The sequence below is a fragment of the Lissotriton vulgaris genome, chromosome 7 (genome assembly GCF_964263255.1).
Source record: "Lissotriton vulgaris chromosome 7, aLisVul1.2, whole genome shotgun sequence".
Classification (NCBI taxonomy): Eukaryota; Metazoa; Chordata; class Amphibia; order Caudata; family Salamandridae; genus Lissotriton; species Lissotriton vulgaris.
This window is the reverse complement of record NC_141695.1, coordinates 469,185,564-469,205,259: the sequence shown is the minus strand read 5'-3', so window position 1 is coordinate 469,205,259 and position 19,696 is coordinate 469,185,564. Positions and strand designations below refer to the sequence as shown.

The window sequence follows — 19,696 nt, the reverse complement described above, 5'->3', positions numbered from 1 at the left end:
CTCAGACCAATTTTGGACATGATCACTCTGCAGCAAGTGTTGCCACTGTTGCGTCAAGGAGACTTCCTCGCAACACTAAACCTCAAAGACGCATATTTCCATATACCAATACACCCGGCACACAGGAAATATCTCCGGTTTACAATTCTAAATCAGCACTACCAATTCAAGGTCCTCCCTTTTCGGGTAACAACAGCCCCAAGGGTGTTCACCAAGTGTCTAACGACAGTAGCTGCACACCTCAGAAGACAGCATATACATGTCTATCCATATCTGGACGACTGGCTGATACAAGCGCAGTCAGCCCAGCAATGTGCCAGCCACATGTCACGCACTATTCACCTCCTGCACAGTCTAGGTTTCTCGCTGAACTACAAGTCCCATCTTCAGCCTTCCTACATACAGCAGTATCTGGGAGCAACAATAGACACTCTGGCAGCAAAAGCACAACCAAATTCTGCCAGAATAAACAGCATTCAAACGCTCACCCAAAAGTTCAGGCCATAACACTCACTCCCAGCCCGAGTGTTTATGCAACTGATAGGCATGATGGCCTTGTGCATCTTCATAGTCCCTCACGCAAGACTTCACATGCGTCCGCTGCAGAAGTGCCTAGCATGTCAGTGGAACCAGGCTCGGGTACAATTAAACGACCTAGTGTTGGTGACCAGTCCTGCATACAACTCTCTGCATTGGTGGAAACCACAAAACCTTTGCAAAGGACGACTGTTCCAGGAGCCTGTACCACAAATTGTGCTAACAACGGATGCATCCCTGATAGGGTGGGGAGCCCATGTCCTCCACCACACAGTACAGGGCCTATGGACCACGCAGCAAAAGAAACTGCACATCAACCTGCTAGAGCTGATGGCAATTTTTAGGGCAATGAAAGCTTTGTAAGTACATATCCGGACGGACAACATGACTGCAATGCACTACCTACAGAACCAGGGAGGAACACACTCTCCGCAGCTGTCGCATCTGGCTCAGAGAGTGTGGAAGTGGGCCATCCAGAGAAACATTTTTCTCATGGCGGAACACCTCCCAGGCAAGGAAAATCAGATAGCGGATCTGCTCAGGAGACACAGCCAGCAAGTGCACAAATGGGAGATTCATCCCACAGTGCTTCAACCATACTTCCAACAGTGGGGACAATCAGAGATAGAACTGTTCGCCACAAAAGAAAACACTAAATGCCGGTCCTTCGCCGCAAGGTTCCCACACCCGCAGTCTCAGGGCAATGCGATATGGATGAACTGGTCAGGCAAATTTGCCTATGCTTTTTCACCAGCACCGTTGATACCGCTGGTGGCACGCAAATTGCGCCAGCACTCCATGACGCTAATCCTAGTTGCTACAACATGGGCGAGGCAACTGTGGTACACCACGTTCCTAGAACTTTCCCTGGTGCCTCATCAAAGACTACCACTAACACCCAGTCTCTTAACGCAGAGCCATGGAGACATTCAGCACCCAGATCTGCAGCAGCTGAACCTTGCAATCTGGCTCCTGAAGTCCTAGAGTTCGGCTACTTCAACTTACCTCATGACTGCATGAACATTATCAGGGAGGCAACAAAGCCTACTACAAGAGCATGCTATGCGTCAAAGTGGAAACGTTTTGTCATTTATTGTAACAACAACGACATAAACCCACTAGACGCGTCCATTCAAAATATCATATGCTATCTTTTGCACTTACACCGCTGCAATCTAGCCTATACGTCCATACGGATACACTTAGCTGCCGTAGCGGCTTACCTTCAAAACAGGCAGCACCTTTCACTATTCAGAGTGCCTGCAATTAAGGCATTCATGGAGGCCCTTAAACGAGTGATCCCCCCCCCAAGACACCCACCTTCACCTGTGTGGAACCTAAACGTTATTTTAACCAGACTAATGGGACCACCTTTTGAGCCTTTACACTCGTGTGAAATACAATTTTTAACATGGAAGGTGGCTTTTCTCGTAGCTATTACTTCGCTTAGGAGAGTTAGCGAGCTGCAAGCCCTAACTATTCAAGAGCCATTCATTCAAATTCAGGCAAATAGGGTCGTGCTTAGGACAAACCCTAAATTCATGCCCAAAGTGGTATCCCACTTCCCCATCAATCAGACAATAGAACTGCCAGTGTTCTTCCCAAGTCCACAGTCAGTACCTGAAAGGGCCCTACACACACTAGATGTTAAGAGAGCTCTCCTATATTACATAGACAGGACAAAAGATTTCAGGAAGACAAAACAGTTGTTAGGGTTGCCCTTGGTGCTGTGGTGAAAAGGCAACTATTTCAAAAAATGGTTTAGCTAGATGGATAGTAAAGTGCATCCAAATATGTTACATTAAAGCTAAACGCACTTTAACAGTTCCCCCACGAGCGCATTCCACACGCAAAATGGGAGCATCCATGGCTTTCCTAGGAAACATTCCTCTAGAGGAAATATGTAGAGCAGCCACATGGACTACCATACATACATTTACCAAACACTACTGCGTAGATGTACACTCCAAGCAGCTAAAGGACGGGCTATTCTCAAAACTCTTTTTCAGACTGCTGCAGCTGGCATAGGCAACCACTGCTAGGGGAGAGACTGCTATACATTCTATGCACAGATATGAATTCAGCAGCCCACATGCCTCGAACAGAATATGCTACTTACCAGTATGCATCTGTTCTTGGCATGACGGGCTGCTGACATTCATATCGTCCACCCTCCTCCCCGGTGCCTGTAGCAGCTGTAGCATTCAATATTACTTTGTTAGCATGGACATCACTTACTGTATCTACTAGATCTCTGCCACAATGGCGAAAAACAATCTGAAGATGGAGAAGATGCCCATGCGCACTGTAGTCCAGTGGAGGAGCCACCTATCTCGTGATACTTTGAAGACTCTTCCAGGACAACAATGTGCAATCATCCGAACCCAACACTAGGCGGCGATCTATGCACAGATATGAATGTCAGCAGCCCTACATGCCAAGAACAGATGCATACTGGTAAGTAGCATATTCCTTTGTTAAAGAACCCGTTTTTCTATTTCTTTTACCTTTATCTTGGTGTCTCCCAAGCTATGCCCCTCAGAAAGATTTACATAATCTCGCTAGATTGAATGCTGGAGGTGTGCGGATTGCCCTATCCAATGTGTGATGGCGATGATTTAGTGATATACGATCGTAGATCCCCGAAACCTAATTCTAAGTCTCAGATGGGAGGAGAGGTAAAAAGGACTGGATGCGTCTTCCCTTTTACATTAATTTCCACAATAAGGTATCCTACACATTTAACTGATCTTTCTGTGGATATTGGACGATGGATCATGTACAATACATGGAGGGAGCTAGCCACATAATGTTTGGACATAAGACTGTTGTTAGGTAGATGATAATTTAGCGATGTAAAAAGCTACTTCATAAGAACCGTCCCGTGTGCAGACTATACCCAATGCACCATTACAGGCAGCTCCGGGTCAGTGCTGATATAAATGCAGCATACTACGCGCTCTTTTTTAATTTCAGAAAGGCAGGGCAGCAAAATAAATCCATGAAGGTTTTCCTTTTCATGGAACGCTGATAAATGCTAGCAAACCGAAAGTAAAATAAAGCTCAAGCAAAGCAGCCTCTCCGGATTTTACAAGGCCCTAACTCTGAAGCGCAGGCTCTCAGCACGGGAGACAGGAGATTAAAAGGACATGCCTCAATGCCGGATATTTATTTTTGGAGAGGCTCCACTCTTGTCATTTTTATTAAGCAAGTAAACTCTGAATGAAAAGTAGTTAAACCTGTATTGATTGTGGGCGCTCGTTCATATTCACTTCTGCTGGACTTTGTAGTAATAAAAAACGTTTATCGGCAGACAGTCCAGCACACTTCCATCCTGCCTTGCCGCCCCAGCTCAGCCAAAGCCCGCTCTCAGCCATTCTCCAACGGCTGGAAATAAACCAATGTTCAGTGAAAATCAGGTGCGACGTGACATCACTAACGTGATGACGACGCTCCTTCAATATGCCTGGAGCAGGGTGGGACTTCCGAGGACATACCAGGCAGCCACAAAAGGAGAGCAATGCAGGAATTTATTTTGAATAATTACCGGGCTAGGACTCGGAGAATGATTGTATAGACCCGGCCCGGTAAAATAAGTGCCTGTGCTGAGCACCGGAAAGAACCGGCACAAATTAAGCACTGGTTGTAGGCGTCATGTTTGAAATGATGTGTGGTGGCAGAGCGTGGTTCATGAACAACTTCATGTATCTTAATAATAAACAGAAAATTAATTGGATAATGTGGTCTTATCTAGTGGCCACAAATGGGAACATTAAATCATAATTCACTTCAAAGCATTACCTGGGTCCCAGTTTCAATAATTCTTATGTTCATTGTATATTGTTCCTTGTCTTATACCTAGAGTGTATGCTCCCATTGGAAGTTTTGTAATCCTGCTGTTTCCATCAGACATATTAATCCTTTAAACTAATCCTGTAATGAGATTTATTAGACCTTGCTAATGTCAGAATCTTTCGCTTTGAGGGTCACTGTGACCCTTCGAACCATTAGGCATCTCCGTAGTGTTCACCTGGAAAGGAAGGAACTGAAAGTAGAAGACAGTATTTCAGATAGACTCTTGCCTGATAAAGACACATTCCTCCAATGTCTCATTTCTTAAGTTCTCATACCCCAGACAAATCTGTAAATTTAATCCTAAAGGGTTTTTGCTTCCACTTAAATTTTCTCTAATACACAATTTACAACTTCCGGTTCCTGCCTTCCTCTGGAACCTTCTGGGTCAGTCTAGAGAAGGGTCTCCAACCTTTCCTGTAACAAGAGCTACTTCTGTTAAAAGAAAATTATCCCGAGCTACTAGTATTATTAGTGTTGTAATACTGCCAGTATCGGACTAGAAAACCTAAGTAGCCACCCTATGAAATATTGCCAGCAGTGATCAACTCTGTGCATCAAGCAGGCTTGAAAATAGTAGTGTAAAAAAAGCCTTTGTCAATCTGAAATGATTTTCTGTAGGTAGTACAGTTGCAATTCTTATGCCACGCAGGTAATAGTTTTAAGTGTCTCCAACCCAACATGGGTTATCACGTGATTTAGCATTCAGATATTTGCTCGTTTTAAATATATTCAGTCAAGTAAAGGCATCTATCTAATTTAGTAGGATGGGCTTCACACAGGAGGGCTACTTACTGTTAGGTATCTAGAGAGATACCAGTAGCTCGCGACCTGGAGCCTGCACAGGCCTCCTCCCTAGAACAATGTGCACGGAAGTAAAGCTCTATTGTACTTCCATGAAATACCGGAGAGCGCCAGCACCTTGTGCGTTATATACAAATTCTAAAAATATCATTCCACAATGTCGAGCCAATGGCGCGCTTTTAATCATGGTTGCGGGTATATCAGACTAGACTTTATGTGCAAGTCACACCTTGCCCGCTACTCGAGGGCTCTTTCTCTATTGCACCGACCGGCACTGTACCTCTGGACAGGAACGGAGGTCGAGGTTTCATTGTAATGCATACATGCCGCGAACATGTTCAAAAAGATCTGCATCGTGCTTGAGTCATTGTATAAACTGTAACTACTCTCCCTTTTGCTCCTTCAGGCTACACAATTGTCAACAGCGACGCTTTGCTTCGAGTTAAAGAGGAGGACAAGTCAAGTGTTAGAGATCGGCGCTGTGCGGATGCTGTGAAGGACGGCTTGGGTAATAGCTCTGGTTGAGTTTTCTGTGACGCAGTAACTGTCCCCTTTTACATTCTGTTCATCCATTGTTGGCCTACATGTGTATATTCTCCTGGCTGGTAAATGGGCCAGGTCTTCGCAGTGATTCTGTCGAGTCCTAAAATGCAGAGATTATGTTATGTTATGTTAAAGGTAATTTGTAGAGTGCACTTTCACCTGGCGATTGCTTGGCGCTGAAGCAGGACTGCAGATATGTGACAGTGAATGACTCTAGTTGTACGCTTGAGTAAATAGTTAGGTCTTAAGTAGCTTTCTGAACTCGATGTCGGAGTCAGCGGTACGCAAATTGGAAGGAAGGGTATTCCAGAACTGGGGGGGCCAGAATTGTAAATCTCAGACCTCCCTGCTTCTTTAGTTTGAAACTGAGATAGCCCAGCAGATTTTTGTGGATGAGCGTAGATCACGCGCTGGGGTATACCTCTGTACCTTAGAAGCAATGAAGACAGGGCCACCTCCAGCGAGGGCTTTATGAATGGTGCAACCCAGTTTAAATAGGCAGCGTTGGGATAGAGGAAGCCAATGAAGGCTTTTCAAAAGTGGACTTGTACGATGGTACTTAGGTTGTCTAAAGGTAAGCCTAGCTGCCTGATTCTGAACCAATTGCAGCATATGAACCTGGTAAGCTGGAATGCCTGCATACAGTGAATTCGTGTAGTCAACGCGAGAGATGACTAAAGCGAGCACTACTTGAGTCAGTGCCGCAGTGGAGAGAGATCTGCTAATTTTCCGAATTCTTTGGAGGTGGAAGAAGCATGCAGAGACCACTGAGCTAATCTTAGCCTGCATGGTTAAATCATTACTAATGATTTCCAGACTTTTTATCGAGCTGGCTGAGAGAGGGGAACTCCCGAATGATGGAGGCCAAAAGTTGGAATTCCAGGGGTTGGCCAAGCCACCCGTCAAAATCAGCTCCGTTTTGTCTGTGCTTAACTTAAGCTGATTAGTGTTCATCCAGTCACTAATGAAATTCATAGTGGATTGGAAGCTAGACACAGATGATGTAGAAGAGTCGATGTCAAAAATCAGCTGAAGATCGTCAGCCTAATTAAAAACTACGACCTCTTTTGCGCAAAGCCAGAACTAAGGGGAGGACATACAAATTAAAAAGTAAAGGTGACAGAGAGGAGCCCTGCGGGACCCCACAAGTTAATTGCGTCTGCTCTGCCCTGAAACTAGCAAGACGGACCGATTGAGAACGGTTGCTAAGAAATGAGGTAATCCATTTCAGGGACATACCCTGAATTCCAGCACAGCCGACACGGTCGATCAAAAGAAGATGATTGACCGTGTCGAAAGCAGCCGATAGATAAAGGAGTACCAGAGCCTGGGTAGAGCCCTGATCGGCTCCCCTTCTCAACTCATCCATAACTGCCAGAATTACAGAATCAGTAGTGTTCTTGTCTAAAACCACCCTGATGAGAGTCTAAATAGTAGGATTACTCTAAAAAGGAACTAAGACAATTAGCTAAATGAGTTTCCAGAACTTTACTCAAATAGGCAGCAAAGAAATAGGACGATAATGGTTATGTGTGATCGTACATTTCCGAATAATTTCGAGATTCCCCCTTCCTTATGTGAGGGCGCTGCTTTGAACACGCGTGACCGTCCATGCAGTGAGCCTGTCCTTTTACTGAGGACGTGTAAATCTAACTGCTAACAATACCCTGTGTGAGGACATTCTGACCAACAAACAAACATCTCAGGGCAAAATAGAAAAAAATCTAGATTAAAATATTGCAAAAGGAATAATAAATGGGGGTAACGGCGCAGTAATTAATAGGGGTTTTGGTAAGGAAAAGGGGAATATGGAATAGTCTAAAAATAGGAAGTACAGGGGTCTCCCTCTAGTAATTTTAATACATGGTTTTGAGTCGCATATAGATGTAACAAGCATTGGCAAAGAAAATAGGTCATTTTTTAATAAAAAATAAACATGACCACGCTTATAAACAAACTTTCACCAATACTCTTTATATGTGTTGTGTGCACGCATGCTGTTTATCTTAATAAATCCTTTGCTATTGGTTTTGACAACCCTACCAAAAAGTACATAGTAGTATTGCTTTCTGTTTAGAATATATATAGAAGATAAAGAATTAAATGTGACAACAGCGTGACCAGTTGCAGATTTAAGAATCCTGTTGTAAAGACAACATAAGGCGGAGACACAGCTTAATTTACAGCATTTATTAGGTCCGAACATCAACACAGCATCAGCGCGCCCGCCTTCAGTCAGCAGATGATCACTGAACTGACGTGCGGCGCGCACAATAGAACACTCGTATTCCTAACATTCCACTGTGGCGCGAGGAGCGGGCTCACAGTGTGAATGACATCACAACATACCCCCCTTTCGTCTACATGCAGGTAGGGAATTAAATGGAAGAAAAACAATAAGAGGGTAAGGTGAAAAGGAGGCAGAAACTTGGAATATGAACAACAAATCAGCCCACAATGAAATCATGCAAATGTTGAGGAAGTCTCCTGGCCCCTAAGGGTCTCTGGTAAGATTGGGTTCTATGAGGATCATGGGACACATCGTTCGAGTTAATTGCCCTATGACCTGTGTTCAAGTTATCCCCACCGGGGCCTGGTGCCCTCACATCTGTACGTGTTCGAACACCGTCAAGCAAATGACGATCTTGGGCCAACATGTAACCTGAACATGAATTCTTGGTGACTGCATTACTAATGGGTTTTTTAGGATGTGGTCGCGTGAGTAATACTTTGCTATCATACGCATGTTCCACTTCTCCCCATTTTCCAATACAACATAGAAGGGGTACACTTCCTTTACCTTGAAGGGTCCACGAAACTTACATAGACCCCTGACCCATCGTCCGGAACAGACATTGACCCAGTCACCTACAAGTATGTTAGACAAGTTCTTCTCCTTGTCGTGTACTCTCCTAGAAGCATGTACAGGAACGCTCACATCACAACCACCACCATTCTTTTCCTCAAGCAACTCTCTGATCCAAGGAGGCACCAGTTTTGAGGCTGGTTTCCTGCCCCGCATGGCGATAAAGGGAACCATTCCAGTAGTGGAATTCTCAGTCGTGCGATAGGCTCATACCAGTTCGCTCAAAGTCTCTTCAATGTTAAGATCATTGGTGAGCGCCAAACTTATCGCGCCTTTAATCATGCGATTGGCTCTCTCGACAATCCCATTGGATTGTGGGTTGTACAAAGTGGTGAACGAATGTTTAATGCCACACTCACTCATAAATTCTCTCATCTCATTGGAAGTCAACTGGGTCCCATTGTCTTTAATAAGGACTGAGGGGTAACCTTCCTCTCTGAAAATCATGCGCAAAACTTTAATGGTAATACGAGTGGTTATTTCTGGAAGCAGGTCAACAATGAGCCAACGAGTATGAACATCCAGAACTACTAGACCAAATCTTTTGCTAGGGTGAACGCCCGGCATAGGTCCGATAAAATCGAGGCATATGCTGTGCCACACTACGCCAGGGTCATGGATGGAACTAGGGACGGATTGGGGTCCCACCTTGAGTCTCTTTTCGCTTTCACAGCACTCACTGCACCTCTCCACCCAACCAACCACATCTCCATCCATTCCGGGCCACCAAAATTCATTTCTCAACCGTTTTCTTGTAATGGTTTGGCCCAAATGCCCTTCATGCACCAAGTCAAAAAAGTCTTTTACGAATCTCAAATGGGGGAATTATCTTATCACCACGCATTAAAAGGTCTAACACCGACAGGTAAGGTGCTTTCTCTATGTCTACCCTTAGAAATGAGGTTCAAAACACTCTTCAAAACCGCATCATGAGACATAGCTTCTGCCCATTCTTTTCTACTGACAGCACCACCACTCCCCTGAATTACGTCCTCAACACAAGAGATAGCCCCTTCTCTCTCTTTCTTTGACACTCCTGTCTTGTCTACATTCTCCCAGTTCAAGGATAAGCGTGACATACAATCGGCCTGTACATTGCGCCAGCCCGAAATGAACTCCACATCAAAATTGTATTCCTGCAGTCTGGAGGCTAGCCTAGCCAGTCTGACTGACCCCTTTCTTGTTCCACCTGGTGAGAGTATTTTCAACAAGGGCTTATGTTCAGTGTGAAGTTTGAACCTACGTCCCCAGACATACATCCTGAAATACTTCACACCCCAAGCAGCTGCCAATGTTTCCTTTTACACCCCAAGCAGCTGCCAATGTTTCCTTTTCTATAACAGAATAACATCGCTCAGTGGTAGTCAAAGTACGAGATGAAATTGCCACTGTTTTCTCTTTATCTCCATCACTCTGTGATAAAACAGCTCCTATGCCAGTATCACTTGCATCAACTGTGATAATAGTCTTTCCATGTACATCGAAGGGAACCAAAATGCCTGCATTGCATATTTCCATTTTGATGTCATCAAAGCATTTTCCCTAGTCATCCGCCCAACAGAACTTGACTCCTTCTCTTAAGAGCGCTTTCAGGGGTTCAGTTTTGCTCGCAAAGTTCTTCACAAACTTCGAGTAATACTCAATTAGCCCAATGAAAGAGCATACTTGGTCTCTATTGGTGGGAACAGAAGCCAATTTTATGGATGCCAGTAAGTCTCTCTTTGGTTTAACACCCTCAGACGAGATGGAATGCCCTAGGTATTCCACCTCCGTTGCCAAGAAGGAACACTTTTCCCTGCGCAATGTCAAACCAGATTCCAAAATTCTCGCACGGGCATCTTTCAAGGCAGTGTTATGGTCCCTCACACTCTCACCAAATACCAAAATGTCGTCCTGGAAATAAATAACATTCTTTACACCTTTAAAAAACCTCTGTGACCATTCTCTGAAACACACTCGCAGCTGAACACAACCCAAAGGGCATCCTCGTAAATTGAAATATCCCTTCATTGGTAATGAAAGCTGTCAAGTGTTTTGAAGATTCATGCAAACGTATCTGATGGTAAGCATGACGAAGGTCAAGTTTTGAAAAGTATTTTGCCCCTTTCAACAATACCATCATTTCGTTTATGTTGGATAGGGGAAAAGTGTCAGGTATTACATTTTGGTTCAAACTCCTGAGATCAACACAGAAACAAAAATTTCCGTCAGCTTTCTGTGAAATCACAACAGGGGAAATCCATGACGAACACTCAATAGGTTCTATGACCCCATTTGATAGCATCTCCTCCAACATTTTCTTTACCTCTCCCCTTACCATGATGGGAACCTTTCTCAGTTTGTGTTGAATGGGAACAGCATTACTCTTGAGCTTTATCTTGTGCACATACCCCTCTAGATTGCCCAATTGGTCTCTGAAAACACCTTTACCTCCCTCCAAGATATCTTCCATTGAGAGGTCATCCACCACCATAACCTGTTCAACAGCATGTGGGTCAATTTTGATATGGAGGTCAAATTGGTGATACCACCCTAAAATAGGAGGTCCTGCAGTTATTGATGATTATTCTCCTCATACACTCGGCATATACGTCGTCACACTCGTGCTTTGCTCGTTACTATCACGATGCGCAGACTCAAATTGCCCCAAAAAACCGCCTGCTAATCTTGTGCATTTTTAACCTACTGGCTGTCACTGCGTTACAACTTAGACTTCCAAGCGTGTGCATTATATTCATTAAGTAGCGCTCTGCCGGTTTAAGCACTTTCCTGTGGTATCTCACGCGCACGCCCAGCTATTGTCTCTGCCAGCAGCTAATTATCATTGCGCGTGTGTGCTCAAGCATTGTCGAGTGGTTTTATTTCATTTTCCGTGTTGTGTGTGATATCGCCATTGACTCGGTGTGCCCCTTGCTTTAGGCAATTTGTGTTGGATGCTATTTTGTTTGTTGTTGTGCCTCGGAGACCGTCCTCTCCGACCGATCCCGCCTCCCTGCTGATCCTCCCTCGCCCCTCCCCCTCCACTATCCACTTATGACAGATGCTTTTTCGCGCAGCGGTCGCGCCCCATGCGTGCCGAAGGTGCGCCAAAGGTAAGCCCGTCTACGCCCGTCCGCGCCTGGACCGCGCCCAGCGCCAGACCCCCTGGTCCCCGCCACACCCAACCCACTAGAGTCACATATGATGCCGCAACTCTCCTCGCCCTCAACCCCGGACGCACACCTCATTGCTGCTCTGCCACCCCTGGACGTACCCACTGCCCTTTCGCCTGCCTCTCCTGCACGTTCAATTGCTCCAGGACCATCACCAAATCCACTCCCTCCGTACAAAGCACCGACTCTGACCGCCTGAAATGCATCCTGCTTAACACCCGCTCAGTCCACAGACACGCAACTGAACTCTGGGACCTACTCGACACTGTGTCACCGGACATCGCCTCCCTCACAGAAACATGGATGAACCCATCCTCAGCACCCGACATCGCCATAGCCATACCGGACGCTTACAAGAATATCCGTAAAGACCGCACCATTCAGACAGGAGGAGGCATCACCATCATTCATAGGAACACCATCAAAATCACGACTAGCTCCGATGAAAATCTTACAACCGCCGAACATCTCCACTTTCAGATCCAGACCGACCCTAGGAACACACTCAGAGGCACCCTCATTTACAGACCTCCAGGCACCCGCACTCAATTCAGCGATAACATCACAGAATTCATCACCCCACATGCCCTCGCCTCCGAGAACTACATTCTTTTAGGAGACCTCAACTACCACCTTGAAAACAAACACGACAGCAACACCACCACCCTTCTGGACAACCTGAACAACCTCGGACTCAAACAACTTGTTGATACCCCCACCCATATAGCCGGACACACGCTCGACCCTATCTTCACCTCCAGCAAGCACATCTCCTTCGACCGCACCACAGCTCTCCACTGGACGGACCACAGCTGTGTGCACTTAAGCTACAAATCCACCCTGACCCACAACCGCCCACAACCTATTCCTCGGAGAAACTGGAACAAAATCACCTCCGACCAACTCCTCGCTTCACTCAACCAAAACCCTCCCACCCTCTCATTGGACCCTAACCAAGCGGCCACCAATCTCAAGCAATGGATCACCCACAGTGCTGACGAATTAGCACCCCTGATAAAGCACCAGATGAAATCAGCCAGCAAAAAGGCTCCCTGGTTCAATGACTACCTAAAAAAATCCAAGAAGTTATGCCGCACCCTGGAGAAAACTTGGAGAAAAAACCCAACCAATGACCACATGGCCACCCTCAAGGCAGCCATCCGCAAACACCACCAACTGATCAGCCAAGAAGTCAGCATTCAAGGATCGTCTCAACAACAACACTCACAATAGCAAGGAACTTTTCAACATCATCAAAGAATTCACCAACCCCACCGCAGCATCTAACAACATCACTCCCTCCCAAGACCTCTGCGATGAGTTATCCTCCTTCTTCTATAACAAAATTGCCGACATCCACAACAGCTTTGAGAATACTTCCAGCGATCAACACTACCCACCCCCCTCAGATCCTACTCCACCAAGTAACATCCTTAGCGCCTGGAACCCAATCACCACGGAGACACCATCCGCCTAATGAACTCAATCCACTCTGGCTCGCCAACTGACCCCTGCCCCCACCACATCTTCAACAAAGCCGACTCCATCATCGCACCCCATCTCCGTGATGTCATCAACTGCTCGTTCAACTCTGCCACCTTCCCAGAAAGCTGGAAACATGCCGAACTCAGCGCCCTTTTGAAGAAACCCACAGCAGACCCCTCTGAACTTAAAAACTACCGACCCATATCCCTCCTCCCATTCCCGGCCAAATCATTGAGAAAGCCGTCAACAGCCAGCTCGCTGCCTTCCTTGAATCCAACAACTCCCTCGACCCCTCTCAGTCCGGATTTCGGGCCAAACACAGCACCGAACCCGCCCTCATTGCAGCAACTGACGACATCCAAACTCTACTGGACAACGGAGAAACAGTGGCCCTCATTCTACTCGACCTCTCAGCCGCTTTCGACACAGTCAGCCACAGCACCCTCATACAACGCCTCAGCAACATCGGCATTCAAGGCAAAGCCCTGGACTGGACCATCTCTTTCCTAGCTGGGAGAACTCAGAGAGTCCGACTTCCCCCATTCAACTCAGAGGCCACTGAAGTCATCTGTGGAGTCCCACAAGGATCCTCCCTCAGCCCCACCCTCTTCAACGTCTACATGAGCCCACTCGCATCCATCGCGCGCCAACACAACCTTAACATCATCTCCTACGCTGACGACACCCAGCTGATCCTTTCCCTCACCAAAGACGCCAACACCGCCAAAACCAATCTGCACGAAGGCATGAAAGAAGTAGCCGAATGGATGAAACACAACCGCCTAAAACTCAACTCGGACAAAACGGAGGTGCTCATCCTAGGATCTTCCCCCTCTGCCTGGGACGACTCCTGGTGGCCTCCCGCTCTGGGCACAGCACCCACACCCACAGACCATGCACGTAACCTTGGCCTTATCCTAGACTCCTCTCTCTCGATGTCCAGACAATTCAACGCAGTCTCTTCCTCCTGCTTCAACGTACTTCGCATCCTCAAAAAGATCTTCCGCTGGATCCCCCTCGAGACAAGAAAGACCGTCACCCACGCACTGGTCACAAGTCGACTGGATTATGGTAATACATTATACGCCGGAATCACAGCAAAATTACAGAAAAAACTCCAACGCATCCAAAACGCATCTGCGAGACTCATATTAGACATCCCTTTGCCACCTAAAAGACCTCCACTGGCTTCCCGTTAACAAAAGAATTACATTCCGTCTTCTCACCCACGCACACAAGGCCCTCTACAATTTAGGACCCAAATGCCTCAACACTCGTCTGTCCTTCTACAAACCCACCCGCCAACTTAGATCGTCCAATCAAGCCCTCGCCGCAGTCCCGCGCATCCGGAAATCCACGATGGGAGGAAGATCCTTCTCCTTCCTGGCAGCCAAGACCTGGAACTCACTCCCCACTCACCTCCGCCTTACTCAAAACCACATCTCTTTCAGAAAAGAACTTAAAACCTGGCTATTCGACAAATAATTTTTCACATTCCCAAGCGCCTTGAGACCCTCTGGGTGAGTAGTGCGCTCTATAAATGCTCGAACTTAAACTTAAACTCCCATCAGATATTTGTAATCGTCAGTAAATACTGCCTCAAAAGTATTTACTAGCCGCTTTACGCCGTTGGCATTCCTGTCACCCACGTCAAGCGTCTGTATCACGCCAACATCTCTGTTCAGGAACTTTCACACCGATCTGCCTTCGCACCGGCATCTGGTTCTTATCACCACACTTCAGCTCTAATCAGCTGTCCTCCGACATTTCCCCAAAGTTCCGCTTCTGCGCTTTCCCAGCTGACGCACTATGTGCCCTAAGCAGAATTACATACGTTCTCCTCCCACGTCAATAAGCAGAGGTACGCTTTCTTACTTATGTATTCCATCCGCGTGTGAATTTTTTTCTATCTCGTTCTGAGATGACACTCATCTTTCCTCTTCACTCATCTGTTTCTCTTGTCGCCATAAATATGTTGTAAAGACAACATAAGGCGGAGACACAGCTTAAGTTACAGCATTTATTAGGTCCGAACATCAACACAGCATCAGTCAGCAGATGATCACTGAACTGACAGCGTGCGGCGCGCACAATAGAACACTCGCATTCCTAACATTCCACTGTGGCGCGAGGAGCGGGCTCACAGTGTGAATGACATCACAACAAATCCGTTCCTTGTGTATTCGAGTGGAAGCACTTCCTGACAGGCAGAATGATAAACAAAACAGGCAATAACATCCAATGAAACAGTTCTACTTCTCTTGGTAGAGTCAAGTCAAATATACTTTTATTTGATTTCATAGAATTTTTTTTTTTTTAAAAGGTGGAAAAAAGACCATTGGCAAGGAATACTTAAAATGAATATTTTAAAAACTTTAACAATGTTGAAAAGCACGAGAAACACAGTCGGAAGACCAATGGCACTCGGACAAGACGGAGGTCCGCATCCTCGGCTCCACCCCCTCAGCCTGGGATGACTCCTGTTGGCCGACTGCACTGGGAGCATCACAGACACCCATCGACCACGCACACAATCTGGGGTTCATCCTCAACACAACACTCCATGACCAAGCAAGTCAATGCTGTTTCATCCTCCTGCTTCAACACCCCGGGCATGCTCCGCAAGATCTACAGGTGGATCCCCACCGGAACAAGAAGAACGGTCACTCAGGCCCTCGTCAGCAGCAGGCTGAATTGCGGAAACGCACTTTACGCGGAAGCCTCGTCCAAACTCCAGAAACTACTTTAGCGCATACAGAACGCCTCTGCACGCCTGATCCTCGAAATCCCTTGCAACAGCCACATCACACCCCACCTGAGCGACCTGCACTGGCTTCCCGTCAACAAGAGAATCTCCTTCAAGCTCCTCACCCACGCTCACAAGGCGCTCCACAACACTGGACATGCAAACACAACAGGTGATGGACCGAATGTGGATCAATGTCACACACTCACCCCAGTCCAAAGATCTGGGCCCAAATCCATCGTTTTTTTGCACTCCACACCACCCTGGGTTAGACAAAGGCGATATGCAAATCAGCTCTGACCCTGTGCCCCATGGGAACAGTCCAGTCCAAACTACAAAAGCCATGTCCTTCCCAGAACGGAATCAAGCATCCGAGGACCGGACCGGTTTCGAGGTAACACCTCATCAGCCCGGCTAGCTTGACTCCAGTGGTGTGGAGTGCCTGGGACCCACGTCTGGGCATCCCCAGCGCACTTAGGGCGGAATATGCAAACACAACAGGTGATGGACCGAATGTGGATCAATGTCACACACTCGCCCCAGTCCAAAGATCTGGGCCCAAATCCATCGTTTTTTTGCACTCCACACCACCCTGGGTTAGACAATGGCGATATGCAAATCAGCTCTGACCCTGTGCCCCATGGGAACAGTCCAGTCCAAACTACAAAAGCCATGTCCTTCCCAGAACGGAATCAAGCATCCGAGGACCGGACCGGTTTTGAGGTAACACCTCTCAGCAGCCCGGCTAGCTTGACTCCAGTGGTGTGGAGTGCCTGGGACCCACTTCTGGGCATCCCCAGCGCACTTAGGGCGGAATATGCAAACACAACAGGTGATGGACCGAATGTGGATCAATGTCACACACTCACCCCAGTCCAAAGATCTGGGCCCAAATCCATCGTTTCTTTGCACTCCACAACACTGGACCGGCATACCTCAACAGGCGACTCACCTTCTACACCCCAAACCGCCACCTCTGCTCCGCCGAACTCCCCCTCGCCACCGCCCCCCGCATCCGAAGAGCAACCACAGGCAGCAGACAATTCTCCCACCTCGCCGCCAAGACCTGGAACACCCTCCCCATCCTCCTACGACAGACCCAGGACCTACTAACCTCAAGACCTGGCTATCCGAGCAATACCAATACCCCCCACCCCCTCCCCCCCCCTCCCCCTCCTGACACCCCTCTCCCCCAGCGCCTTGAGACCCTCAAGGGTGAGTAGTGCACTTAAATTACTTAACTAATTCTCTGATTCATTGATTAGAAAAGTGTTGATGCTGATTAATCTTAAACTACTTGGGTTCAAGGCAGTTTCTATTTTGTCCTTCTTGGAAAAGTCAATTCCCACCGTGTATATTTTAGAGATTTGGTAACAATACACTAGCAGACGGCTCTGCTGATTAAAGGAATAGTTTTAATTAAAGCAGAATAGATGCCTTTAGATGAAGCAACCCTACCATCAATAGGCCAAAATACCATAACACCACACCAAAAGGGTGTAATTGATTAATCGGATGTTGATAGAACAACAAGCTCAAATATAAGACTCTGAAAATATTTATCCATAAATTAATCATTTGAGATTAACTTCGAAAAAGTAAATGATCATATGATAAGCACATGGAAGGACCCCTTCTATTCAACTTTCTACTACATGAGGCATTCTAGGCTTAGAAGCACTGCGTTGGTTTGGAGGTGAGTGAAGTTACTTTAATAGTTGTGTATTTTTTTTCTTATTGATGCTTCCAATGTACACCACTCTCAAAGCAGTCTGCATTCCCCTGAATTTAACAGTGATAATTTCTCACCTGCTGCCTTCTTTCCTGACAGGCCTCCCCTTCATCAGCCCGGACATTCTATGCCGAATCAAGCAAGAGCAAGACCTCAAATTTCAGGATTGCCAACCCTCTGATGTGAGCGAATCTGTGGCGCAGCCGGCTACAGGTGACTAGAAACTCCTGTAGAATATCTGTGATTGGTTAAGACAAATACAGAGCTAGTGTGCAATGTTAAAAGGGCATTAGTGTTGTAGGCTTGGAGGTGCATCAGGAATACAAATCCAGTCCCATAAGTTTTGTAAAGAAATCCTTTATTTCACTCTTCAAGATTATTTTTGTAACATGCAATCCAGCCAACACGTTTTGTTCCAAAAAATACTCCTAGAACTTCGTCAGGGCCAATACACCTCTAGTATCTCCAATAGTCCAGCAACGTATATTAGTCTGTGTGGGCATTCTCAAACCCCATAATTGCCACAATGATAAGTGAGCCTTCTCGTGTGACTGCGGTCTTAGTTCAAAACTCAGACCGCAGTCATTCGCAGAAGTATATTGGCCTATTTAATTATAAAGCCCTGACTAAGTTCCAGGAGTGTTTTTTTGTAACAACACACAGCTGGATTGCATTGGTTACAAAAAGAATCTTGAAGACTGATAAAACCAGCATTGGAAATGCAATAGGTCTCGCACCATTAGAGTTAGTGCTTTTAGAATTGTTTATGGGTTTTTTTTGTAAATGTTTAGCATTTTTGTTTCCTGTAGCCAATGCTAAAGAATTACAAATAAAAAAAGCCATAAACATTTCTTAAAGCTCTAACTGAAATGGTCTGAGACCTATTGCACTGGGTGAGGGTGAGGGTGAGGGTGAGGGTGAGGGTGAGGGTGAGGGTGAGGGTGAGGGTGAGGGTGGGTGAGGGTGAGTGAGGGTGAGGGGTTGAGGGTGAGGGGTTGAGGGTGAGGGAGGGTGAGGGGTTGAGGGTGAGGGGTTGAGGGTGAGGGGTTGAGGGTGAGTGAGGGTGAGTGAGGGTGAGTGAGGGTGAGGGTGAGTGAGGGTGAGGGGTTGAGGGTGAGGTGGTGAGGGTGAGTGAGAGTAGTTGAGGCTGAGTGAGGGTGAGTGAGAGTGAGGGTGAGTGAGGGGTTGAGGATGAAGGTTTGAGGGTGAGGGGTTGAGGGTGAGTGAGGGTGAGGGGTTGAGGGAGGGTGAGTGTGGGTGAGGGTGAGGGTGAGGGTGAGTGAGGGTGAGGGTGAGTGAGTGTGAGGGGTTGAGGGTGAGTGAGGGTGAGTGAGGGTGAGGCTGAGGTGTTGAGGGTGAGTGAGGGTGAGTGAGAGGTTGAGGGCGAAGGGTTGAGGGTGTGAGGGTGAGGGGTTGAGGGTGAGTGAGGGTGGAGGGTGAGGGGGTGAGGGTGAGGGGGTGAGGGGGTGAGGGTGAGGGGTGAGGGTGTGGGGTGAGGGTGAGGGGGTGAGGGTTAGGGGGTGATTGTTAGGGGGTGTGAGCGTTAGGGGGTGTGAGCGTTAGGCGGTGTGCGGGTTAGGGGGTGTGAGGGTGAGTGTGAGTGAGGGGGTGTGAGGCTTCGGGTGTGTGACGTTGCGTGAGTGTGAGTGTGTGTGAGGGTGAGTGAGGGTGTGAGAGGTGTTGTTATGCAGAGGGTGTGTGACGGTGTGTGAGGGTGAGGGTGTGTGAGGGTGAGTGTGAGTCATTGTGAGGTGTTGAGGGTGAGTGAGGGGTTGAGGGTGAGTGAGGGTGAGGGTGGGTGAGGGTGAGGGGTTGAGGGTGAGTGAGGATGAGGTGTTGAGTGAGGGTGAGGCGTTGAGGGTGAGTGAGGGTGAGTGTGGGTGACGGTGAGGTGTTGAGGGTGAGTGAGGGTGAGTGTGGGTGAGGGTGAGGTGTTGAGGGTGAGGGTGGGTGAGGGTGAGTGAGGGTGAGTGAGGGTG

General features: G+C 47.2%; 1 protein-coding gene across 2 annotated transcripts in view; it reads left to right on the top strand.

The window, feature by feature from the left end:
- Positions 1–19,696, top strand: part of LOC147701889 (uncharacterized) — a 93,537-nt gene that overhangs the window by 49,148 nt on the left and 24,693 nt on the right. For both annotated transcript variants that reach the window (XM_086930516.1, XM_086930515.1), the window contains exons 4-5: positions 5,600–5,701; positions 17,817–17,930. In XM_086930516.1, the coding sequence (XP_086786642.1) occupies positions 5,600–5,701; positions 17,817–17,930 (216 nt within the window). The remainder of the gene's footprint in view (positions 1–5,599; positions 5,702–17,816; positions 17,931–19,696) is intronic.